General features: G+C 48.3%; 1 protein-coding gene across 5 annotated transcripts in view; it reads left to right on the top strand.

Moving 5' to 3' along the window:
* Positions 1-16,555, top strand: part of CHD2 (chromodomain helicase DNA binding protein 2) — a 108,135-nt gene extending 91,580 nt beyond the window's left edge. For 3 of the 5 annotated variants that reach the window (XM_038746243.1, XM_038746241.1, XM_038746240.1), the window contains 7 exons: positions 22-159; positions 1,460-1,594; positions 4,617-4,795; positions 6,699-6,798; positions 10,303-10,513; positions 12,371-12,620; positions 14,092-16,555. In XM_038746243.1, coding sequence (XP_038602171.1) covers positions 22-159; positions 1,460-1,594; positions 4,617-4,795; positions 6,699-6,798; positions 10,303-10,513; positions 12,371-12,620; positions 14,092-14,425 — 1,347 coding nt within the window. In that variant the 3' untranslated portion in view covers positions 14,426-16,555. Of the gene's footprint in view, positions 1-21; positions 160-1,459; positions 1,595-4,616; positions 4,796-6,698; positions 6,799-10,302; positions 10,514-12,254; positions 12,344-12,370; positions 12,621-14,091 lie in introns of those variants that run through there. The other 2 variants (XM_038746242.1, XM_038746244.1) reach the window with 2 other exon arrangements.
* Positions 16,556-25,416: the final 8,861 nt, after the last annotated feature.

Below are 25,416 nucleotides of genomic sequence, written 5' to 3'. Positions count from 1 at the left end.
TGAGGATTGCATATTTCCTAGGATGATGGCTTGGAAAAAAGTCCCACGAAAAAAAAGCAGAAAAAGGAAAATAAAGAGAACAAGGAGAAGCAGGCGAGCTCGAAGAAAGAAAAAGAAGGAGACAAAGAGCGCAAGAAGTCAAAGGATAAGAAAGAAAAGGTATTGATACCTTTATAGCTAATCAGGAAATGCACCTCCCTTGAAGCCACAGCTGGCAGTTTGGAAATGGGATGGGATTGAAGCATGGATTCCTCAAGGAGGGCTTGGTCTGCTGTTCGAAGCCAGAAATAGCCAGTCGTAAGCATATAGAATTTGCCACCCCAGGAATTTGTGCAGGCATAAGTATCAGCAGGTCCAAGAGAGGTTTGGGTAAATTCATGGATAGCGTGAACCCATAATGGGTTGGTTAGAAGGGAAGAGTTAAAGGGGTGAGGTGGGCTGTCCCGTACCTGAGGGTGGATATTCAAGACGGTATCCATCATCTTCATCATCAATGGTATTTATTGAGTGCCTGCTGTGGACAGAGCACTGCATTGTACTTAGTGCTGTGGAGAGTATAATACAATCAAGTTGGTAGACACGTTCCCTGCCCACAACAAGCTTACAGTCCAGAGGGGGAGACAGACATTAATATAAATAAATAATTTAGATCAAGGGATGATTAAAAGATTTCCCTGAGAGGAGCTAAGACTGCAACCTCAAATGGTTATGAAACTGATGCAGAATTCCTGTTTTCATTCACAGTGACGCCCCTGATGTAATACATAACCTTGGTTTACCTCTTGGGGTCTCGGTTTTGGGTTTGTTGAATGTGGAGTTATGACATTATATGCTTAATTTGTGCTAAGCACCGAGGTAGATACAAGACAATCAGATCTGATACAGTTCCTGCCCTCTTGGGGCTCATTGTGTTAGAGGAATGATAATAATGATGGCATTTATTATTTCCAGGAAATAAGGAAAGGAGGGCAGTTGTCTTATCCCCATTTTCCAGATGAGGAAACAGGCGTAAGGGAGGCTAAGGTGGCCAGTGGGGAGGGTGGGATTAGAAACCAGGCCTCCTGATTCTTGGCTCATGCTCGATCTATGATGCCGTGCTCACCACTGAGTCAGAGGAGCATCATGAATTAAAATCACAGTGCCTCAGTGGAAAGAGCCCGGGCTTTGGAGTCAGAGGTCATGGGTTCAAATCCCAGCTCTGCCAATTGTCACTGTGTGACTTTGGGCAAGTCACTTAACTTCTCTGTGCCTCAGTTACCTCATCTGTAAAATGAGGATTAAGACTGTGAGTCCCCCGTGGGACAACCTGATCACCTTATTACCTCCCCAGCGCTTAGAACAGTGCTTTGCACATAGTAAGTGCTTAATAAATGCCATTAAAAAAAAAGTCTTGCCCTTTTTGACTCAATTGTCATGCATCAGAGACTGGCTTCGCATAACGTGATGTTTTCTTTTGCAGCCTAAGGGTGGGGATTCCAAATCTGGAAGTAAAGCAAAGAGATCTCAGGGCCCAGTCCATATTACGGCAGGAAGTGAACCAATTCCTATCGGAGAGGATGAGGATGATGATCTGGACCAGGAAACATTCAGCATTGTAAGTTCTGGAATCCAAGAACCTAGGGCTTCCCTGAGTCAGTAACATCAGCGGGAGCAGCCAGGCCTCTAAGATCCTCTCATCAGCTCCTGCCCCAGAAGTAAGGATGGGAAGCTAAGTGGGTGTGAGCCAGATGCTCTCAAAACACCAGTGTAGATTCCTTGGAATCTTTGGTCATGATACTAATAATTATGATGTTTATGAAGCACTTATTTCATCCATTCAGTTGTATTTATTGAGTGCTTACTGTGTGCAGAGCACTGTACTAAGCACTTAGGAAGTACAAGTTGGCAACATATAGAGACGGTCCGTACCCAACAGTGGGCTCACAGTCTAGAAGGGGGAGACAGAGAACAAAACAAAACATATTAACAAAATAAAATAAATAGAATAAATATGTACAAATAAAATAGAGTAATAAATATGTACAAACATATATACATATATACAGGTGCTGTGGGGAGGGGAAGGAGGTAAGGCACGGGAGCGGGAGGAGGGGGAGAAGAAGGAGGGGGCTCAGTCTGGGAAGGCCTCCTGGAGGAGGTGAGCTCTCAGTAGGGTCTTGAAGGGAGGAAGAGAGCTAGCTTGGCGGATGTGCAGAGGGAGGGCCTTCCAGTCCAGGGGGATGACGTGGGCCGGGGGTCGATGGTGGGACAGGCGAGAGCGAGGCACGGTGAGGAGATAAGCGGCAGAGGAGCGGAGGGTGCGGGCTGGGATGTAGAAGGAGAGAAGGGAGGTGAGGTAGGAGGGGGCGAGGTGATGGAGAGCCTTGAAGCTGAGGGTGAGGAGTTTTTGCCTGATGCGTAGGTTGGTTGGTAGCCACTGGAGATTTTTGAGGAAGGGATTAACATGCCCAGAGCGTTTCTGGACAAAGACAATCTGGGCAGCGGCGTGAAGTATGGATTGAAGTGGGGAGAGACAGGAGGATGGGAGATCGGAGAGGTGGCTGATACAGTAATCCAGGCGGGATAGGATGAGAGCTTGAACTAGCAGGGTAGCAGTTTGGATGGAGAGGATAGGGCGGATCTTGGCAATGTTCCAGAGGTGAGACCAGCGGGTTTTGGTGACGGCTTGGTTGTGAGGGGTGAACGAAAAAGCGGAGTTGAGGATGACACCAAGGTTGTGGGCTTGTGAGACAGGAAGGATGGTAGTGCCATCAGCAGTGATGGGGAAGTCAGGGAGAGGGCAGGGTTTGGGAGGGAAGACAAGGAGTTCAGTCTTGGACATGTTAAGTTTTAGGTGGCGGGCAGACATCCAGATGGAGATGTCCTGAAGACAGGAGGAGATGCGAGCCTGGAGGGAGGGGGAGAGAGCAGGGGCAGAGATGTAGATTTGGGTGTCATCAGCGTAGAGATGATAGTTGAAGCCGTGGGAGCGAATGAGGTCACCAAGGGAGTGAGTGTAGATCGAGAACAGAAGGGGACCAAGAACTGAACCTTGAGGAACCCCTACAGTAAGGGGATGGGAGGGGGAGGAGGAGCCTGCAAAAGAGACTGAGAATGAACGGCCGGAGAGATGAGGAGAACCAGGAGAGGACGGAGTCTGTGAAGCCAAGGTTGGATAGCCAAGGTTGTTTCATGCCAAACACTTTACTCAGTGCTGGAGTAAATACGATCAGATCAGGCACAGTCTCTGTTCCGCGTAGGGCTCGCAGTCCAAGGACAAGGGAGAACAGCTAGTCAATCCTCATTTCACCGATGAGAAAACTTAGGCACAGAGAAGTGAAATGACTTGTCCAAGGTCACCTGGTAGGCAAGAGTGGCTGAGCCGGGGGTGGACCCCCCCGATCGCCAGGCCTGTATTCTTTCCTAGGCCCCGTGGCTCTTTACTGTGCACTATGGAGACTGGGTGTGGGGACCAGCCTGAGAGCAGTTAAGATTCCAGAACAGCACTTCTGTCTGGTCCCATCATTGTTCTGCTGGGTGGGAAGCAGAGGAGTCCTCAGGAATTTAAAAAGATCCTTTAGGGGGCCTGAAGGCCTCCAAAAAGGAATAATCAGTATTTATTGAACACTCCGGTTTATCAAGGTGTCAAACAGGTACATGAACCATGCACCACGCCTGCCCTCCAGGAGCTTAGGTTTTAAGGAAACACGGCTATATTGCAGACTGGGTTGGAATGTTATTGATGCCAGATTGCTGTTGTCCAAGTTGAAACGTTAACAGATGGTTTTATTTGGTGCTTGTTGCCACAGGGGATGGCAAAGACTGCAGAGGCAGGGCAATGACTTAGTATTTTGGTACTTTGAAGGCTTACATTCCTCTGGTTGTTTTCCGAGCCCAAAATTAAGAAACAGTGACTGTTTCCTTCAGGCCAGGATTAGCACGATGGAGGTTGTGCGTGGCATGGGGGAAGGTCAGGGTTGTCCTGAAAGTACCTCGTGTGCATTGGTCCAGCTGCTAACTGGGCTGTCTGGGGCAGCTTCTTTCATCAGGTTGGAAACTAAGTTGGGATGGCTGTGACATAACCACAGCCATCAGTGAAGCAGCCAGAAGAAAAACTAAGTCCCCTACTGCCACCCGCCTTCATCTGCCTTAAGATCACTAGAAGTTAACAATAATAATAAAATAATAATAACAAAAACAGTAATATGGTAAGTTAAAAAACACTATGTGCCAAGGGCTGGCTAAGGAAGATACAATCAGACCCTATCTCTGTCCCATCTACATGACCCTTGATTCATGATCCACACCTCTGGTCTACAGTAGTTATCTCCCTGCTTGGGCAAGATCTCAGATATGTTTTCAGTTTGGTTGTTCAGTGACCAAGCACCTCCTCATGTGCCCGGTTGGGGAGAGGAAGCTTCTAGTTTTACGGACCCACGGCAGCTTGGCCATCCTGCCGTTTCTATCCAGTCCATTGGCCACTTGGAGGGTTTTGGGCTGCTCGGAGCCAAGGGAAAGATAGTGAGGGTTTAGCTCAGGCCGTTCTGTCTTAGGGCTATTATGAAGAGCAAGCCCAAGAGAGAGAAGGATCTCGGGAGAAATGAATTGCTTCTCCATTTCCTATTGTTCTTCCCCAGTGTAAAGAGAGGATGAGGCCGGTTAAAAAGGCACTGAAACAGCTGGATAAGCCAGACAAGGGGCTCAGTGTGCAGGAACAGCTGGAGCACACTCGCAACTGCCTCCTCAAGATTGGAGACCGCATATCCGAGTGCCTTAAGGTCTATTCTGACCAGGAGCACATCAAGCTGTGGAGGAGGTAACTACCCTCTAATTGGCTTTGGGGCTGCTTTATTGTATTGGGTTGAGTCTCTTTTTGTAGAAGGGAAAAAGTGAAATGTCAACTCTCTTTATTCCTGTGTGGCAAAAGGATAAGCGTCTCTTGGATTTCAAGGTGGGAGACTTGCCCATTCATTATCATTAGCCACCTTGTCCTCTCCTTCAGTGGAGAGACTAGAGACTGAGGCCAATAAGTTCCCAGTTCTCAGACACTCACCATACTTATCTCAAGATGAGTGGTGGGACAGAGCAGAGCCTTACACAGGATGGACCTGGCCCTGTCCTGCCACAGACAGTAGTGTCTGAGTCCTGAACCAAACGGGAAGAAGGTCTGGACTCACTTGCAGGGGTTGTTGCTGTGCATGGGTGACGTCACTGCCCTCCCCTTCTTCCCTGCTCCTCATGGGTTCCTGGGAGTTTGAAGTCCTTTGGGCCAGTGAACAGCCTTGCCTATGTGGAACAAGGGCACGTGCATGGCAGTACTCCCTTGGAAGTGAGGCCTTGGCCACTTGCATCCTAGTAGCTCCCCGGCCACCATGCTGCCCACTTCCTGTCGTCCCATCTCACCGGAATTGAGGGTCCCTTCAGATCCAGGCCAAATCTGACCAACTTCAGCCTGACCTGACCCCTTCCCATATAGACCTCACAGACCAAACCTGGCCCGCCCAGAGCTCTAGGATAGAAGTTATTACTCAGCTGCTGGCCAAACTTTTGAACTTGGGAGTTAAAGCAGTTCCTCTACCCTGACTATCTCAGCCCCAGTTGATGCCGGCACTGTTGTTTTGGGCCCTGAAATTCAGCTCCCTTTCATGATGTCCATCCAGGTTCACTTGGTGCTGTCTAAGTGCTCAAGGGGTGCTAAACCTGAATGTCTCTCCTGCTTTCATCAGGTTTCTTTTGGTCAGGTGATATTTTTCTTTTTTTTTTTTAATAGTTTTGAGTCCCAGTTTTCACTATGGTATTACAAAATTAGATCTTTTTTTGCCAAGTTCTTTTCCATAATGTAATACCTATATATTCATTTCTGAACCCTTCTGTGATATAACCCTCATACAGAATAATTGGTCACAGGGATTATGTTGAAAGGAGAGGCTAGGTTATATTTGTCTAGTTAGGGCCCCAGTAGCACACCCGTATTCTTCCTTCTAAGCCCATTCCCTTTCAGCATTGCTGTTCGTGCCTCGCCGTGAACAAGATGATTTTCTTCCCAGTCTGATTTCATTTTGAATGAGACAGGAAAGCCAGCCAGAAACTTGGGGCAGTTGCTAGTAAGTTTTTCGGTAAGGGTTCCAAAGTCCCCGTCTCTAAATTGCACCCTTGTTTTGTGACCTCCAGTTTACAAGGAGCAACCCAAAAAATAATCCTTTGGCCTTATTCACCCATCTGTACCATACAGACAGAGGTGCTTTCTCCTAGGGCTCCACATAGCCTAACAGACATCATCTCGTGCATCCCCGTCTGAGTGGGGATCACCAACCCCCCCCCCTTTTTTTTTTTGAGAGGAGGAGGGGAGGGGATGTGGAGTGGCAGAACTGAAACCCAGAGATGAATGGTTTTTGCCACCAGTGAGTGGAATGAGTCATTTTTGAAGAGAGGAATTAACCTCAGATCTTCAGACCTCAATCCTGTTCTCCCATCAGCTCTACTGCCCAGTTTAAAGTTCGGCCCCTCAGTCTTTACACAAGTGAAACAGGGCTTAGTGGAAATAAGAAATTCCCATTTACAAACGTAGAACCCTGACGGGCTACTGTCCTGGTTTTAGAGTGTACCAACCAAGGGGAGTCCTCACTTTCAGAACTGTAGAGGTAGCTGTCTGTCAGAAGAATATTTAAAAGCTTCTTTTGCTTTTCCATGATTCACCAGAATTCTTCATGTCCTTTTAGGAACCTGTGGATTTTTGTGTCCAAGTTCACAGAATTTGATGCTCGAAAATTACATAAATTATACAAGATGGCCCACAAGAAAAGATCTCAAGAGGAGGAGGTAAAGTTCTCATTTTATCATACCCTGCCAACCAGCACAGTTAAATCCTTCTCTTTCTCTCAAAGGAAAAAAAAATAAGTGGCCATGGGGAAGATAGCCCATTTTTTTTCTCCCTGGGAAGCAGTGTTATATTTTTCCAAATGCCGTGATAGTGCTTCATTTTTCTGCTTTGGGAAACTTAAATGATTTCGGCAAAGGAACTGGGATACCCCACCTTTGGAATCTTACTTGACCATCGGGTTGTGGAGGTAGGGGCAAACCCTGGGCTTCGGTTTCCTCCTCTGAAGGGGAAGGGGGCAGGGAGGGATTCCCAGATATATCACTGATGAAGAAACCCCACTCCCTAGCCTGACTCCTGGCATCACTTGTCCCTTTTCTAACTTCTGGCCCCACCATGACCTTACTCAGCTCCCTGGGCCTTCTGGGAGATTTGCTTTATGGGCCTTTAGGGGTGCACCTCTCTGACTTCCCCCAGCACTATTATTTGAGTCTTCCCTGTCTAGACTGTAACCCCATTGTGGGCAGGGAATATGTCTGTTTATTGTTGTATTGTACTCTCCCAAACACTTAGTACGGTGCTCTGCACACAGTAAGCACTCAATAAATGCAGTTGAATGAAGGAATGAATTTTGAAAGGTGAAAGGAGTTGCAAGGAATTCATGATAATAATAGTAGCAGTAATAATTGTAGTATTTAAGCGCTCACTATGTTCCAAGCCCCCTGCTGAGTGCAGAGGTAGATACAACATAAGCAGGTAGGACACAGTCCCATCCCACAGGGGCATTTACGAGAGGAAAATGCTGCTCCTTGGAACTATGCTTGGGGCTGGCAGCCAGAGGCTATGGACCACCGGAGGCGACTGTGGGCCACCAACAGTGACCCCGCAGGCAAGATAGTATCGAAGCTTAGAAGACTAAAGGCTTAAACCTCTGCAAAGGGATTAAGTCCTGGTGGCTTCTTGCCCAGGAGTCAGTAATTGTTCTTCTGTAGCAGCAGCAGTCACGTACCGTCGGAGGGGGTTCCTGTAGAAGGGTGCCAGTTCTGGGATGGTGAGTCAGACTGGGTGGGCTATGCGCAAGCCCTGACAAAATCATGGAACGGGAAAACCTCTCAGAGCACAACTTCTGAAGACGCGCATTCCGCCAAGACAAAGTTTACATAGATCGCCTTAACCCTGGGAGATGCCAAAGACAAGCTTGACAGGCCAGATTTAAACTAAGCTCTGTTGGAGGTTAATTCGGGGGAAATGCCGAAAAGGCAATAATCAGCCTCCTTTTTAGTAAGTGCCTTCAACCTTTACTGGGAAATGGCTTCAGCAGTGGTAATCAAGGGGATTCCAGTGTTAGAGCCTCAGATGATAAGAACACAATGGGAAACCCATGATTGGGGAACTGTCAGGGGCCAGAGAAATCATTCACATCTGAAAACTATGAATGGCATGTTAATGAGAGGAATAACCATGGTGTCTGTTAAGTGCTTACTGAGTGTCAAGCACTGTTCCAAGTCCAGGTTTGTCAGGATGGACACGGTTCCCATTCCAGCTATCTGGATCCTGAGGCGTCCTACAGCCCTGCGGTGGCTCTTCGTCTAGCTCCCGGCCACTCTGGTGGTCTGGATGGCTCCTGTCCATCAATAAATCAATTGTTTTTATTGAGTGTTTACTGTATTCAGAGCACTATAATAATAACTATGGTATTTGTTAAGCACCTTTTTAAGCACTGGGGTAGATAAAAGATAATAAAGTCAGACACAGTCCCTGTCCCACAAGGGGCTCACAGCCTTAATCCTCATTTTACAGATGAGGTAACCAAGGCACAGAAATTGTGGTCACACAGCGGGCATGTGTTGGAGCTGGGATTAGAACCCAGGTTCGTTTGTTCTGTCGTATTTTATGAGTGCTTATTGTGTGCAAAGCACCAAGTCCTCTGACTCCCAGGCCCGTGCTCTATAATAATAATTGTGATATTTATTAAGTGCTTACTGTGTGCCAGGCCCTGTACTATGTGCTGGGGTGGATACAAGCAAATCTTGGGACAGGACATAGTTTCTGTCCCAAATGGGGCTCCCAGTCTCAATCCCTGTTTTACAGATGAGGTAACTGAGGCACAGAGAAATGAAATGATTTGCCCAAGGTCACACAGTACACAGGCAGCAGAGTTGCCACTAGACCATGCTGCTGCTGTACTTATCACATGGGAGAGTTCAGTATAACAGAGTTGGTAGCCACGTTCCCTGCCCACAATGAGCTTACAGTCATCTCCCAGGCAGCTCGGCAGCCCAATCTTTCTGGCGATGGTGTCAGCGACCTCTTCCCAGGTACTGTCAGGAGCCAGAATGAGGCAGGAGCAATATAGTCTTGGGGAGAAGCCAAGGGCAGGAGCTGTGGGTTATTATAAGGATACAGGAGTGGGAGACTGTAGGGACTGAAGGCAGGGAGTGTGTCTCCCAACTCTTTTGCACTGTATTCTCCCAAGTGCTTAGTACAGTGCTCTGCCCACAGTAAACGCTCAGTAAATACCATTGATCATGCCATTAACCGAATGATGAAGGCCATGGTTGGGGGAGAGAAAGGGCTGGTCTGGCTCCTACCACCACTCTTCCCAGGGAAACTTTTAGAACTGTATAAAGTTCCCATTAAAACAACGGTGATGTCCAGCAAAGAGAGAAGAAATGGGACAGATGGGTTTGGGAGCGGCTTTTGTTCAGGGCAGTTAGGGAAATGACTGTCCCCTGACTCTGAATTAGCCAGAGCCTGCTCCCTGCTTAGTGTGAGTCACCTCTGATGCCTTGACCAGGCCTCGAGCTTTGACCTCTGTTACTTCTAAGGAGAACATAACGTAAGCTCCTAATGGGGAGAGAACATGACGGTCAACTCTACTGCGTCATTCTCCCCCATCCTGTTAGTTCAGTGCTCTGCACATGGTCTGCACTCAGTAAATACCATTGATTAATGGTTTGAAACCAAGGTCAGGGGAGATTAAGGTACTGGACCGGCTCCAAAACCTGCACTCCCGGAGATACTTTTAGAACTGCATATAGGTCTGGACCCCGAGAATTATTTTCAAAACTTTGAAAAGTCACACCTCTATCTCCCCCTTCTCCTCCCCGGCCATTCCCATTGATGCACTGATTCCAAATTGATTTCAGAATACAGGGTGTTTCCCAAAGAACACAAGGATAATTCTATGGGACGTGTGAGCATTCTGGGCTGGCCGTGAACCTCCCCTTCTGTGAGAGCACTAAGGAAACATGAAGAGCCACCAATGGGGTCAGCTTCCCCTGAAAAATCTGGCTGCAGCTAGAATCAGACACTTGATGGCTTCTGGACTCTAGACTGTAAGCCCATTATGGACAGGGAACCTGTCTACCAGCTTTTTTGCATTGCATTCTCCGAAGCACTTAGTACAGTGCTCTGCACTCAGTAAGTGCTCAGTAAATACCATTGATTCTGGGTTCTGGGGTATTTTTTCTTCTTCTTTTCAGTTTTTTTGTTTCATCTCACAGGAGCAAAAAAAGAAAGATGACATGTCCAGCAGCAAAAAGCCATTTCGCCCAGAGCCTTCGGGCTCCAGCCGGGATTCTCTGATGTCTCAGTCCCACACGCCTCACAACCTTCATTCACAGAAACTTCACCTTCCCCCGTCCCACGCACCCCAGATGCATGGACACCAGCGGGATAACTATAATCACCCCAACAAAAGACACTTCAATGCAGGTGAGTCCTTGGGTCCGGCTGTTCTACACAGGTGATGACGGGGGGATTCTTCCAGTCCCCTGAGGTCAGCAGGGTTTATGCTGGGTCCTAAGGGGTCAGGGTGCCTGCAGTTTCCCTTAGAAAGTCTAGGGCTAGGTACATGCCTGGTTGTCCCCCACTTTACCTTTGCCCCTTTTTTTTTCATTTTTTTCCCATCAGGATCATCCAGAATCATTCCTTCGCTTCTTATTAGGCTGAAGGGAGCAGATTGGGATGCTTAACTTACCCCACTTTACAGGCATCCTTTTGCCAAGTTATATGAAGCAACGTGACCTAGTGGAAAGAGCACGTGTTTGGGAGTCAGAGGACCTGGGTTCTAATCCTGGCTTCACCACTTGTCGGTTGTGTGACCTTGGGTTGGTCAAGTCAGTTAACAGCTCTGTGCCTCAGTTACCTCATCAGTAAAGTAGAAATTAAGACTGTGAGCCCCATGTGGGATAGGGACTGTGTCCAATTTGATTATCTTGTATCAACCCCAGTGCTGAGTACAGTGTCTGGCACATAATAAGCACTTAACAAATACCATTTTTTTGAAAGCAGGAATATCAGAGGGTGAACATGGCAAGCGTTAGTGGTATGGATAGGGTCTCAGGAGCTGAAGCCGTCTCCCCCTGCCTTGCTCCCTGACACCTCTGTCCCTCTGACCAATGGTCTAGCTAGTCTTTCCACATGGAGAATTCAAGAAGAAAGCAAACTGTTCGATTTAGGGTGGGGGGGAGTACATTTGGCTTGACTTTTAAGTAATTCCACAGACATTGATACCACATGCTCAAGGCCTTCCTTTCCAGATGGCTTTCAGCCATCTGTAGCAATCCTTTCATGTGCATTTTTATTTCTTAAGCTGTGGAGACAGTTGAGAAAATAACTCTTCACTTTTAGATTCTCCACACGTGAGCCAGGCCAGATCAGTAACGAACTGAATTCAGGCCCGTTGTTGACAGTCCAGAGGGTTTTGTGCAGTTCACAAAGTTATCTAACATCTTCCACCAGTGCCCCCATTTTTCCTCGTTCCCTCTTCCTCCTCTCCTGCCCCACTATTTGCGGCTAACTAAACAGTGTTGAGTACAGTGCTTGGCCTGCAGTAAGCACTCAATAAATACCATTGATCAATTAATTGGGGAAGCTGAGGGAGCTCCAGAAGACCCAATGCTGATTTCAGTTCTTCCTCTTGTGTTCTGGAGAGAGAGAGGGTTAGTGTGATTCACCATGAGGGTTCTTTCATTATTTGTAACCATTATTTGTAACTCTTGTTGGTTTCTCAGACCTCAGGCAGCTTAAATATTCTTTTGACTTGCCAATTGGGTAGATTGGCTCCGGATGTCCTGGAGAGAGGACAAATATGGAGCCCTCCAGGATCATTTTTAGGATTCTTTTCGGACTACAGCCATTCCTTAGTTCTGTTCTGTCCTGTGAGGTGTTGCCATGAATTTGAAGATTTGGAAGTTAAGCACATATGTTAGTGGGAAATTGGCAGTCCTGAAGATTGGAGAGGAAGAGGTTTAAAGAAACTTTGGTTTTGAAAATTTTGGAAAGGTCCCTTAAGATAGCCGGCTATAGCATGTGCTCAATCAATCATTCAATGTCAGCGGTACTTATCGAGCATACCTAGTGTTGGTGGACATGTTTCCTGCCCTCCATGAGCTTGAAGTCTAGAGGATGAGTTTGCAGACTAGTTTGATCTACCATTGATTGATTATTTCAGCTGGGGGTGGGTCATGCAAGACCAGCGACTGGTGACCCTCTATCCCAGTGGACTTGGGCCATGGGAGAATAAGCCGCCACCGAGGAGGTCACCAGCTCTGGGGTGCCTTCCTGCAGATCGAGGAGACTGGCAGAGGGATCGCAAATTCAACTATGGCGGCAACAGCAACCAGCTATGGGGCGGAGACCGGCACCATCAGTACGAGCAGCACTGGTACAAGGATCACCACTATGGGGACCGGCGGCCCCACGGCGAGCCCCACCGAAGCTCGGGAAACTACCGGCCCAATAGCCTGTCCCGGAAGAGGCCGTACGACCAGTACAATAGTGACCGGGACCATAGGGGACACAGAGATTATTACGACAGGTAAGCGGGCAGCCCACAATGCCTTTACGGTGAGGGCAAAAAACCGGAACTTGTCTTCTGTATTGAGGGAGGATGTGGAATACTGGTTTGGTGCCCGGAGAAGTTTATGGAGGCCTGGAGATTTCGAAATAAGACCTTTTACATTCTTGCAGTGCTCCACTGATGCCTGCTTCTTGCTGCCAGCAGGAGGCTCTGGAGCATCTGGGACCACCCCTAACCCAAGGACTAAAGGATGGAGATTGGCATTTGCCTTGGGCTTATCTGAGCATGGGTCCTTCCTCCTCTTTTCCTATCTGGTGTAGAGTGATTGGCTGGACTTGTGCAGTCTGGTGCTGACCCTTGGTCTGTCTGCTGGCAGATGCCCTCCCTCCCCAGCCCGCTGGAGGAGCATTTGGGGCCCCCAGTCTGGCGCTGGAAGGAACACCTCCACCCCGGCCTCTGTTTAACCCCACCCCCCCCGTCAGACACAGACTCCAGTCCCAGTGCCCAGCCCTTCACCGCTTCGTAAAGCACTGGACTAATAGTTGATCAGCAGGGAGGAATATTACAGTGCAGTTAGAAAAGTCCCCCGACCCCACTCCCTATCTCCCCGACCCCCACCCCCCACACCAGGTTTCCTTAGCAGGTTGCAGCCATTTGAGACCCTCAGAGACTTAGCCCTGAAATCTACTCCCCATCAAGTCTCCTGGCACCCAGTGCTGCCCATGGGGATTTTGAAGACTCAACCTCAGTGGTCTCTGGGGAAGAGAGTTATCAGAAATGGCTCTTTCCTCCTGGAGCCAGCAGAGGGGCCTAGTCAGCAAAGTTAGAGAGCAGCAGCTCATGCGGGGCCTAAAGGATGCCTTTTGTCCAGGGTTTGGGGACTTAATGGGACGCTCTTGTAGGGTCGCATGTGAACTGTGAATGGGCTTGCACAGGGCCCTGTGCTTCAGGGAACAGAAACTGTGGGACCTTCCCTGCTGTCCTTTGTCTCTCATAATAATAATAATAATAATAATTACAATGTGCAGAGCACTGTTCTAAGCGCTGGGGAGGTTACAAGGTGATCAGGTTGTCCTACGGGTGGCTCACAGTCTTCATCCCCATTTTACAGATGAGGTAACTGAGACACAGAGAAGTGAAGTGACTTGCCCAAAGTCACATAGCTGACAATTGGTGGAGCCGTGTCTTGAACCCATGACCTCTGATTCCAAAGCCCAGGCTCTTTCCACTGAGCCACGCTGCTTCTCTAGAACTAGAACTAGAGAAGCAGCGTGGCATAGTGTATAGAACAAGGCCTTGGGAGCCAGAAGGACATGGGTGGGCAAATCACTTCCCTTCTCTGTGCCTGTTACCTCATCTGTAAAATGGGGATTAAGACTGTGAGCCCCACTTGGGACAGGGACTGCGTCCAATCAGTGTTTGGTGCATAGTAAGCGCATAACAAATACCACTATTATTATTATCATTTTTTCTGGCTCTCCCTTTCCAGACATCACCACGACTCGAAGAGACGCAGGTCAGATGAGTTCAGGCCACAGAACTACCACCAGCAGGATTTCCGGAGGATGTCGGATCACCGCCCCACCATGGGCTACCACGGCCAGGGACCTTCAGACCACTACCGGTCTTTCCACACAGACAAATCCGGAGACTACAAACAGCCACTCCCCCCTCCGCACTCCGCCGTCTCCGACCCTCGCTCGCCCCCATCTCAAAAATCGCCCCACGATTCCAAATCCCCCCTGGATCACAGGTCACCCCTGGACAGATCCCTAGAACAGAAAAACAACCCAGACTATAACTGGAACGCTCGGAAAACATAAAGGGGTGGTTGGGGAAGGGGAGAGAAAGAGAGAGCAAGAGAGAGAGAGAGCAAGAGAGAGAGAATGAACGAGCCTCTAAGATTTGGTCCGAACGGCTGGGGACCGGAGACTTTGGGCATGCTGCTGCTGCTACACCCCGCTGGCTGAAGGAGGATGCCGATGGGCGGGGGGGGCCGAAAAAGGGAAGAGCTTTCCTTAGTTGTTAGTTCTGTTCCACGTGGATTTGGTTACTACCCTCCCACACACACTCCTACCCCACTTCCCTCCCTCCTTCGTTCCTTGATGTTGGTAATAAGGAAGAAGGTGTCATTAGGGGGCGGATTTTGTCTTGTTTGTGTGTTCCCTGGTTTTTGTGGGATTCCTTCCCACCCCCTCATAGAAGAAAGAGCCTGATGGACTTGTGAACATTTTCACAGCCAGGCAATTGACCCCGGACTTGGAAGTTGGCCACGGGGGGGAGAGGACGGATACTGCTGCTGAGGGTGTTATCGAGAGATCGTTTGTGCTTGTCTGCTGGACGGTTATGTGATGGATGCTGCTGAGGGAGGGGAGAGAAATACGTTTAAGTGGGTTCTGTTGCACCGAGGCTTGGCGAGGAAAAGGAAATCCTGCCCTCCCACTTTGACCACGTGGGCCCTCCATGTGTCCTTCCCACAAGATGTCTCGGAGAAGGAGAGGAACACGTGTATCATATCACCTCAGGAAGGATGGTTAAGAGGGGAAGGGTAGCAGAGTTCCACCCCTCATTGGTTTTCCTTCCATGCAGTAGAGCTTTTCGGAGGGTCTGGGTCTTCGGAGGCCCTGCTTGGATCTTCACGGGGAGGGATCTCAGGGCCTGACTGAGCTTCATTTCCATGAGCCTGGACAGATTGAAATCAGCTTGGATCCTTCCAGCGGCAGTGGGGGCTGGGATGGAGGGAGAGTGGGCAGGGAGGAGAATTGTAGAAACTTGGATTACTGATGGGTGGCTCACCCTTGTGCCCAAGAAGTAAAGCCGGAAAGGCGCCCACGGGCTCCCACGCAGCACTTGTCGCTGGCCGTCAAGTTTTCTGGGAGTACCCACCTCAGGTGGACTTAGTGTCCCTGGGGGAGCTGAGAGGGTGTGATTCAGTGAGAGGCACTCACTACAACCTGGACTCTTTTGGAGTTTCACCGGGCTGACGCCAAGGCCTCGGTTCAGTCAGTTTGCCAAGCGGTCTGGTATCTGCCGACGCGCAAGCTGTCAAAAGTCCCACACGGTCCACATGAGTGGGCAGTCTCCTGACTGAGGTTCCCTACAGATGGGCTTTCTGCTTCATTCTTGGTGGGGGGGGGCGGGGGCAGGAGGACTAGATGCACCATGGGCCCTTTGGGGGTCTCAGCCACGGTTTTCAGTGTTCTTGAATTTGCACGAAATCCAAAGTAATAGCTCAGAGTGAGCCAGGGTTAACCGGGTAGGGAGCAGGGTGTCTCACCTGAAACCTGCATAAGATGAAAGTGGTAAAGCCCAAGGAAGTTATGCTCCTGCTGCCGTCTCCTCCAGGGGCCAAGGTCAAGGCCGGTACCCATTGGGCTGGACCTGTGGATTTCCTCCCCAGTCCTGAGGAGCCAGCGACATCAAGCCACCAGAAACGAGGGGCAGAGAACTTTAGAAATGACCATCCGGGACCACCTGGGTCTGGTCACTAAGGCAGACATGGCTCTGTGGTCTGTCGTTGCCCGGTTGGTCATGACGTGGGCAGCTGGTCCACAGTCTGAGCAGCTGTTGTCCCGTGGATCTCCCATGCTCCTTTTTGTTTAATCCCATCGGTACCTTGAGAGTTCAGTCTGTAAAGCCAGTGGGGGCAGGGATAAGGTCATGCCCACGAGGCCCGCTCCCAGCGGGATCACCATGCCCGTGGCAAACATCATCCAGCTTCTCTTCTCCTGAGGCTGCTGGTGAAGCAATTGGGAAATGAACAGTGGAAGCTTTGCTCACGGTTTTGGCCCCATGTCCTGTCCAGAGCAAACCAATTCCCATTGTGCTGTTGCCTCATTTCTGCCTTTAGGAGAGGGGAAAGCATTGAGGAAAGAGGGGACAAATGAGAAACAACATTCATTTTCCCTTTGGGGATTGTATTTTCCTACAGGGCTTTAGTTCCTTTTATTGTGAGGGGGGTGGGTGGGTGGGATGAGGAGATGGAAGTGACTTCTGATTTTCACCAGTGTTGCTGTCTTGAAAGTGAAATGGTTGGCTGGAGGGTTGAGCTATGCACAAAGACATTTTATAATCTGGATAGGAGGGAAAAAATCTGGTTTTTCACATGTATGAAATCTTGCAAGACATTTAGTGCCATATTATGTAGCAAAAGGCAGTACTGGCCAGATCAGTGTTAAGTTGATTGTGAAATTGCAGTATCCCAAATAAAAGGTACAAATCCTCCTGTATCTGAGCTGTGTCCAAAGAGGGGGAGAAAGAGGTATTTCCTCTCTGAAAATGCAAATCATCTTGAAGGTGGAAGCGATGGGAATTAGGTCCGGCTTGTCTGGAAAAGAACTGTAACCCTGGGACCTGGATGATAGCTTGAACCCGATTTGAGATGGTGATCTATCTTGGAATTCCTAGTGGACAATGTGAAAGAAGAAAAAAAATGGCAAATCAGTCTCTGTTGCGTGGTTTTTTTTTCATTTGCTTTCAGAATGAATTGTGTCGAGGTGGGTGAACTGCCACCCTCAAAAGAGAACAACGTGAAACCAAAAATCAGCCATTGAAAATGGTCAGTGAAAGTACCAAAGGGGAGACCCAGCTGTGCTCGGTATTGGGGTTTAGGGTGACATCTGGTGCAGTGGCTCCTGAACCTCCCTCCTCCCCTCCCCCTCGCTCCCCCTCATCTTTTTAACCTCTCGTGGGAAAAGCTTAAAACCTCTCGCCTCTTGCCGTATTTTTAACTTAAGAATGTTCTAGCCTGATGGCTGAAAGCGAGCATCAGGGAGTGTGCTGCAAATCTGATTCAATTTATGAATTTACACTAAAACACACTGAAACCCTATAGACCAAAACCTATTGTCAGCGGGGACGGTTGATAAGGTGGCCAGGCCAGGTGGACCTTCTGGCCCTCCATGATTTGAAGTAGAGGCCACTGATCCGGAAGGTTCTGGTCAGTTGGGCCGTGACGCTGATGGGGAAAGAGTGTTTCCCTTTCTTGTAAGATTGTGGACTTTTAAAACACCTGTTGACACAAATGGTAATTAACATTAATTTATATTTGTGAAAAATGCCACTGTCCTAGTGATTTCTGATGTAAATATGTTTGTTTATATAGTATGTATTAAATTTTCCTACATTGTAAAACTGCTGTACTTTTGATTCTTGTATATTAAAAAGTGTAACTGAGGATTTTCAGAACCAGGTTGGTCCACTGTATCTGGTGTATCCCATATGATGTAGGTGTGTTCCATCTACTTTCCCCAGTGGGGTTCAGGGAGAGAACTGGTGGGGGGAACCCCCATTTTCTGCCAAACTCAAGAGGCAGACCTGGCTGTTGCAGCTTTTTGTTGCCAAGTTGACTCATAGGCTTTGTGAGTCCCCTAGTGCCAGTAGTTCTGGGCCTTGCCAGCCTTGATTTGGTGATTATAAAGAAGGGGGGAACTAAAGAAAGTAGTCAAAAAATCCACTTGTCTCCCAAGATTCTTTATCTCTCATCATTGCTGTTGCCTTTCCAAACCAAGTTTATTGTATTCTTGTCAGTATAAATTAATGTGCTTAGGCACATGTAATGAAAAGTTGGAATGATTCAATCCTCCCTGCCTTTGCTTTTTAAATCAGGACAACCTTTACTTGGGCTCTCAGACCCTGGGGCCTTTAAGGCTGAGTGCACTTAATTAGTTGTGGTGATGATGGATCCAAGGAGGCTGTAGTCTGGAGCTGAATCCTGGTCCTGGGTGGGCCAATATCATCAATCGTATTTATTGAGCACTTATTGTGTGCAAAGCACTGTACTGAGCACTTGGGAGAGTACAACAGGCAAATTCCCTGCCCACAAGGAGCTCACAGTCTAGAGGGGGAGACAGACATTAATAAATAAATCACGTCCCCTCCCTACCACCGTGCAGCACCAGGGAGAACAGGGTTGGGAGTGTCTGTGGAGGAACAAGGAGATGGGCTGGGAGCCACTGTGGAAGAGCTGGGAGACGAGCTTTGAGCTGCTGTGGAGGGTCTGGGACAACAGGATCGGGAGCCACTGTGGAGCAGCTGGGAGTTTGGGGTCTGGGAGTCATCGTGGAGGAGCTAGGATACTGGGGTTGGTCCTGCTGTGGAGGAGCTGGTAGAATCATGATGATAATCATAACATTTGTTAAGCACTTACTGTGTTCAGGGCACAGTACTAAGTACTGGGGGGGATGCAAGCAAATCATGTTGGAACCAGTCCCTGTCCCACCTGGGGCTCACAGTCTCATTCTCCATTTTATAAATGAGGGAACTGAGGCACAGGGAAGTGAAGTGAATTCCTCAAGGTCACACAGCAGAACAGTGGCAGAGCTGGGATTAGAACCCCAACCTTCTGACTCCCAAGCCCATGCTCCATCCACTAAACCATGCTGTCTGTAATGGGGACGAGGTGGGAGACTGGGGCTGGGAACTGCTGTGGAGAAGCTGGGAAATGGGGGTTGGGAGCCTCTGTGGAGGAGCTGAGACTGAGGTTGGGAGCCACTGTGGAGGAGTTGGGAGAACCACAGGTGGGATAGCACAGGCAGAGCCCAACACTGTAGTCGTGGGTCGGTTTGACCCCGATTCTCCATAAGGCCCTCTGGATGCTAAGGGGTACTCACAGACTCGCATGGCGCCACTCGCTGCCTTGCTGATCGAGCAGAGGTGTTTCCAAAGTGCTGGAAGTTGTTTGCACCAAACCTAAACTCAACCCGGGGCCAGGAGGGGGGATAGAAACGACTCTCAGCCGACTCTCCACAGCCAAGTTCCAGCCGCAAGGGAGACTTCACAGCTGAGTTATATACCCTGAAAAAAAGAGAAGGATTTTATAATGGAAACACTGACACAGAGGTGAACTAAAGCTATTTGGCTCAGGGGGTGGGCTTGGCTGGAGAGGTCCAGGGCTGCAGAAGTTCATGACTGGAGGAGGTGCTTGGCGAGATGGGAAACAGGAGAGCCTGCACAGCTTAACCCAAACTCCTTCCTGAACTGCCTTCTAGATGCACATAATGATAATTAGTAATGATAACTGATATTTAAATGCATACTGTATGCTAAGCAGTGGGCTAGGTACACAGTCCTTGTTCCCCATGGACTCACAGTCTAAGAGGCAGGGAGAACAGATACTTACTCCCTGTTTTCAGGTGAAGAAATGAAGGCCCAGAGATGTTAAGTGATTTGCCCCAGGCCACGCGGGGCAAGAGGCGGAGCTGTGATTAGAACCCAGGTCTCCTGACTCCCAGGCCTGCTCTCTTTCATGGTCTCTCCAGAGTGAAGGTGGAGAGCCAATTTAGTTCTCACTCGGGAGAATGGAGGTGGAATTGAGGGGAAGTACCACTCAGACCGGAGATTGGGGTTCTCCTGGGTCCTCAACTCAGTTGTTCAAGGCTTGTAGCCGAGCACCCTCCATCTCCCCCATCTTTATTTGTAAATAGGGGGTGTTTTAGTCAGTGTCGGCTAAGGATTTGGAGTGGAAGGCAAAGAAGCGCAAAGGGTTATTGCTGTTCATAAAGGGCTCTCTCAGAGTGGCTATTGCAACCCGCAGCCCAGCTGGAGCGGCCTTGGAAGATTTTTATTTTAAGAACAAGTGCCGCAATAATCAGCTTATTACGATTTACAATAGTAACAGGATTCCAAAGGGTCTGCGGCCAGAGCTCCTGCCTTTTACTGGAAAGAGCTGGGCCGGGCTCCCCACTGGGGGGCCTCTAGCACCTGGCACTGTGCAAGTCCTCGTCAATTAGTGCCAACATAAATGTCATTTATGGAGACTCACATGAGTGCTGCACATTTGCAGGGGTGAGAAGCCAGCCATGGAATTCAAAGCCAGGAGTCTTAAAGGGACAATTCCAACCTACCCAACCCCGACCATCATCAATGAGCCTTATTGAAGCCTTCATAAGTCTTATTGAAGGCACAGCTCCTCCAAGAATTCTTCCCTGACTGAGCCCTCATTTCCTCTTCTCCCTCTCCCTTCTGCACCACTTGGACTTGCTCCCTGTATTCATCTCCCCTCCTAACCCCACAGTACTTATGTTCATATCTATAATTTTATTTATGCCAACATCTTTCTCCCCCTCTAGACTGGAAGCTCGTTGTGAGCAGGGTATGTTATATTGTAATAATAATAATAATGATGATATTTGTTAAGTGCTATGTGCCAAGCACTGTTCTAAGTGCTGGGATAGATACAAGGTGATCAGATTGTCCCACCTGGGGTTCACAATCTTAATCCCCATTTTACAGATGAGGGAGGCACAGAGAAGTTAACTGACTTGCCCAAGGTCACAGAGCAGACAAGTGGAGGAGCCGAGATTAGCCCCACAATCTCTGACTCCCAAGCCCAGGCTCTTGCCACTAAGCCACGCGGCTTCTCTCTCCCAAGCACTTCGTACAGTGCTCTGCGTACAGTAAGTGCTCAATAAATATGATCGACTGACTGGTATTTATTGAGTGTGTGCTTCTTTTTTAATGGTGTTTGTTTAGCGCCTATTGTGCGCTAGTCACTGCACTAAGCACTTGGGTAGATACCAGCTAATCAGGTTGGATTTAGTCCATGTCCCACATTGGTTCTCAATCTTAATCCCCATTTTATGCCCCATTTTACTTACTGTTTACTGTGTGCAGAGCACTGTACCAAGCTCTTGGGAGAGTACCATATAACAGAGTTGGTAGACACATTCCCTGCCCACAATGAGCTTACAGTCTCCACCTCACCTCAGGTCATGGCGGGGCCACCCCAGCTGCAGGAGACAACCAACCATCTCTCAGCATGGAACATCATCAGGACTTTGTGCTAAGTACCGAGGGAGTAAGTGGTATTGGCATTTAATGAGCACCTACTGGTTACCATGCACTGTACTAAATGCCTCAGTGGGTGGAGTGCTCACCTACGAGATGCGGCAAATTTGGAGGATGTGGAAATTTTCCAGAAGGGGTTTCCCTTTCCAAAATAATAAAACACCTCCAGCAGTCCTTGAGCCTTGACACCCTAGTTCCTGCCATAGATTTTTACTAGCCATGGGGCACACAGAGAGAATGAAAGAGTCTGGGGGCCAGCACTGGAAAGGGTCATCTGTGGGATCAGCTGCAAATTGGCTGTGGCTGGGCTTCATCATCATTCTTTCATTCAATCGTATTTATTGAGCGCTTACTGTGTGCAGAGCACTGTACTAAGTGCTTGTACACTAAAACAGAGTTGGTTGTCACATTCCCTGCCCACAGTGTACTTCCAGTCTAGAGGCTTGTGGGCAGTTAGTGTTTTTCTTGGCAGAAACAGGGTGCCAGTGCCTTTAAAGCCCATAAAAGGCACTCACTGGATCACTCCATTGAGGTGGGTTTATCTTTTCCTGCATCTTTAAGATCTTGCCCTTACTAGATCAGACCCCCAGTGATCCATCCAATTCAGTGTTCTATCTTTGACAGTGGCAGCATAACACTGCTGTTATACTGTTAGGAACTGCGGTTTGGTTGCCTCCCCTCTTGGACATCCGTCCTCATCAATCAGTAGAACGTATTGAGCACTTTCTTGGCACAGAACACTGTATTAAGTACTTGGGAGTACTCAAGGAGTTTTCTAGATTACAGGAGGGTCACCATTTTCAAACCCTCCTCCCATACTTTAGGGTCTGGTGACATCAGCTGTTGCTCATTCATTCATTCAGTAGTATTTATTGAGTGCTTACTGTGTGCAAAGCACTGTACTAAGAGCTTGGGAGAGTACAATATAACAATAAAGAGACACAGTCCCTGCCCACTCAGGTATCTTCCCACTTGACTGATTTTTGTTTTTGGAAAAATAATTATTTTAGTATTTAAGTGCTGACTATATGCTAATCCTTCTACTAAGCTCTGAAGGAGATACAAGATAACTAGACTGGGTATAGTCCCTGCCCCATATGGGGCTCACAGTCCAAAGAGGGGAGAGAACAGTTATTAAATCCCCATTTTTCAGATGAGGGAGCTGAAACACAGAGAAGTTACATGACTTGCCTAAACTCACACGGCAGAAGAGTGGAGGAGCTGGCACTAGAACCCAGGTAAATTAATCATTCAATGGTATTTATTGAGTGCTTAATTTGTGCACAGCACTATACTAAGCTCTTGGAAGACGAAAATTGAATAGAGTTGGTAAACAAGGTTCCAGCTCTCAAGGAGCTAACAGACTTCAGGGGAAGACAAACGCTAAAATATATTACAAATAGGGGATTGAGTATAAGATAGAGTCTAAGGATATGTACATAAGTGCTGTGGGATTGGGGGTAGGTTTAGTACTAAAATGCTTAAGGGTTACTGACCCAAGGGCAAATACAGTGGGGAAACAAGGGTTTAGTCAGGGAAGGCCTCTTGGAGGAGATTTGATTATAGTAGGGCTTTGAAGATGAGCAGAGTGGTGGTCTGTCAGATATGATTGGGGAGGGAGGTCCAGGCCAGAGGGAGGATGTGGGCAAGGAGTTGGTGGTGAGATAGACGAGATGGAGGTACAACGAGTAGGTTGGTGTTAGAGGAGAAAAGTGTGCAGCTTGAGTTGTAATATACCGGCGAGGTAAGGTAGGAGGGAGCTAGTTGATTGATTGATTGAGTTGATTAAATATGTCCATGGTAGGGAGTTTTTGTTTGATGTGGAGGTGGATGGGCAACCTATAGAGGTTTCTGAGAAGTGACAGATGTGGACTGAGGGTTTTTTTGTTTTTTTTTTAATGATCCAGCAGCAGATTTAAATATGAACTGGAGTGGGCAGAGACAGGAAGCCTGGAGGTCTGCGAGGAGGCTGAGGCAGAAGTTAAGATGAGATATAAATGCTTGGATTAATGTGGTAGCAGTTTGGCTGGAGCGGAAGGGGCAGATTCTAGAAATGTTGTGAAGGTAGAAGTGACAGGATTTGATGACTGAATATGCGAGTTAAGTGAAAGAGATGAGTAGAGAATGATTGTTCTTTCCACGTGCTTCAGTACAGTGCTCAGCACACAGTAGGCACTCAATAAATTCAATTGAATAAATGAATGAATGATGCAAAGGTTACAGGTTTGTGAGATAGGGAGGATGAGTGGTGTTGTCTACATTGACCTACATCTACCCCAGTGCTTAGAAAAGTGCTTAACACATAAGTGCATAAGAAATGTAATAATAATAAATGTAAAAGTCTAGGAGAGGGAAGAGTTTGGATGGGAAGATGCGGAGTTTTGTTTTACATAAGTTGAATCAGCACGGCCTAGTGGATAGGGCATGGGCCTGAGAGTTAGAAGGATCTGGGTTCTAATCCCGGCTCCGCCACTTATCTGTTGTGTGACCTTGGGAAAGTCACTTCACTTCTTTCTGCCTCAGTTACCTCATCCATAAAATGGGGATTAAGACTGTGAGCCCCATGTGGGACAAGGACTGTGCCCAACCTGATTACCTTGTATCTACCCCAGCGCTTGGTACAGTGCCCGTTACATAGTAAGCATTTAACAAATGCCACAATTAGTGGTAGTAGTAGTAGTAGTAGTACTCTGTGCCTCAGTTACCTCATCTGTAAAATGAGGATTAAGACTGTGAGCCCCCCATGGGACAACCTGATCACCTTGTAACTTACCCAGCACTTAGAACAGTGCTTTGCACATAGTAAGTGCTTTATAAGTGCCATCATTATTGTTAGTAGTAGTCCTCTCATTCATTCATTCATTCAGTCATATTTATTGAGCACTTACTGTGTGCAGAGCACTGTACTAAGTGCTTGGGAAGTACAAGTTGGTAACATATAGAGATGGTCCCTAACCAACAGCGGGCTCACAGTCTAGAAGGGGGAGACAGACAAGAAAACAACACATATTAACAAAATAAAATAAATAGAATAGTAAATATGTACAAGTAAAATAGAGTAATAAATCTGTACAAACATATATACAGGTACAGTGGGGAGGGGAAGGAGGTAGAGCGGGTGGGGGGGAGAGGAAGGAGGGGGCTCAGTCTGGGAAGGCCTCCTGGAGGAGGTGAACTCTCAGTAGGGCTTTGAAGGGAGGAAGAGAGTTAGCTTGGAGGATGTGCAGAGGGAGGGCATTTCAGGCCAGGAGGAGGATGTGGGCCAGGGGTCGACAGCGGGACAGGCGAGAACGAGGCCCAGTGAGGAGGTTAGCGGCAGAGGAGCAGAGGGTGTGGGCTGGGCAGTAGAAGGAAAGAAGGGACGTGAGGTAGGAGGGGGCGAGGTGATGGAGAGCCTTGAAGCCCAGGGTGAGGAGTTTTTGCCTGATGCGTAGGTTGATTGGTAGCCACTGGAGATTTTTGAGGAGGGGAGTAACATGCCCAGAATGTTTCTGCACAAAGATGATCCGGGCAGCAGCGTGAAATATGGATTGAAGTGGGGAGAGACAGGAGGATGGGATATCAGAGAGGAGGCTGATGCAGTAATCCAGTTGGGATAGGATGAGAGATTGAACGAGTAAGGTAGCGGTTTGAGTGGAGTGGAAAAGGTGGATATTGGCGATGTTGCGGAGGTGAGACTGGTAGGTTTTGGTGATGGATTGGATGTGAGGGGTGAACGAGAGAGCAGAGTCGAGGATGACACCAAGGTTGCGGGCTTGTGAGATGGGAAGGATGGTAGTGCCGTCAACAGTGATGGGAAAGTCAGGGAGAGGGTAGGGTTTGGGAGGGAAGATAAGGAGTTCAGTCTTGGACATACTGAGTTTTAGATGGTGGGCAGAGAACCAGATGGAGATGTCTTGAAGACAGGAGGAGACACGAGCCTGAAGGGAGGGAGAGAGAGCAGGGGCAGAGATGTAGATTTGGGTGTCATCAGCGTAGAGATGATAGTTGAAGCCGTGGGAGTGAGTGAGTTCACCAAGGGAGTGAG

This window comes from Tachyglossus aculeatus, chromosome 5 (genome assembly GCF_015852505.1).
Source record: "Tachyglossus aculeatus isolate mTacAcu1 chromosome 5, mTacAcu1.pri, whole genome shotgun sequence".
NCBI lineage: Eukaryota > Metazoa > Chordata > Mammalia > Monotremata > Tachyglossidae > Tachyglossus > Tachyglossus aculeatus.
This window is presented reverse-complemented; position numbering and strand designations above follow the sequence as displayed.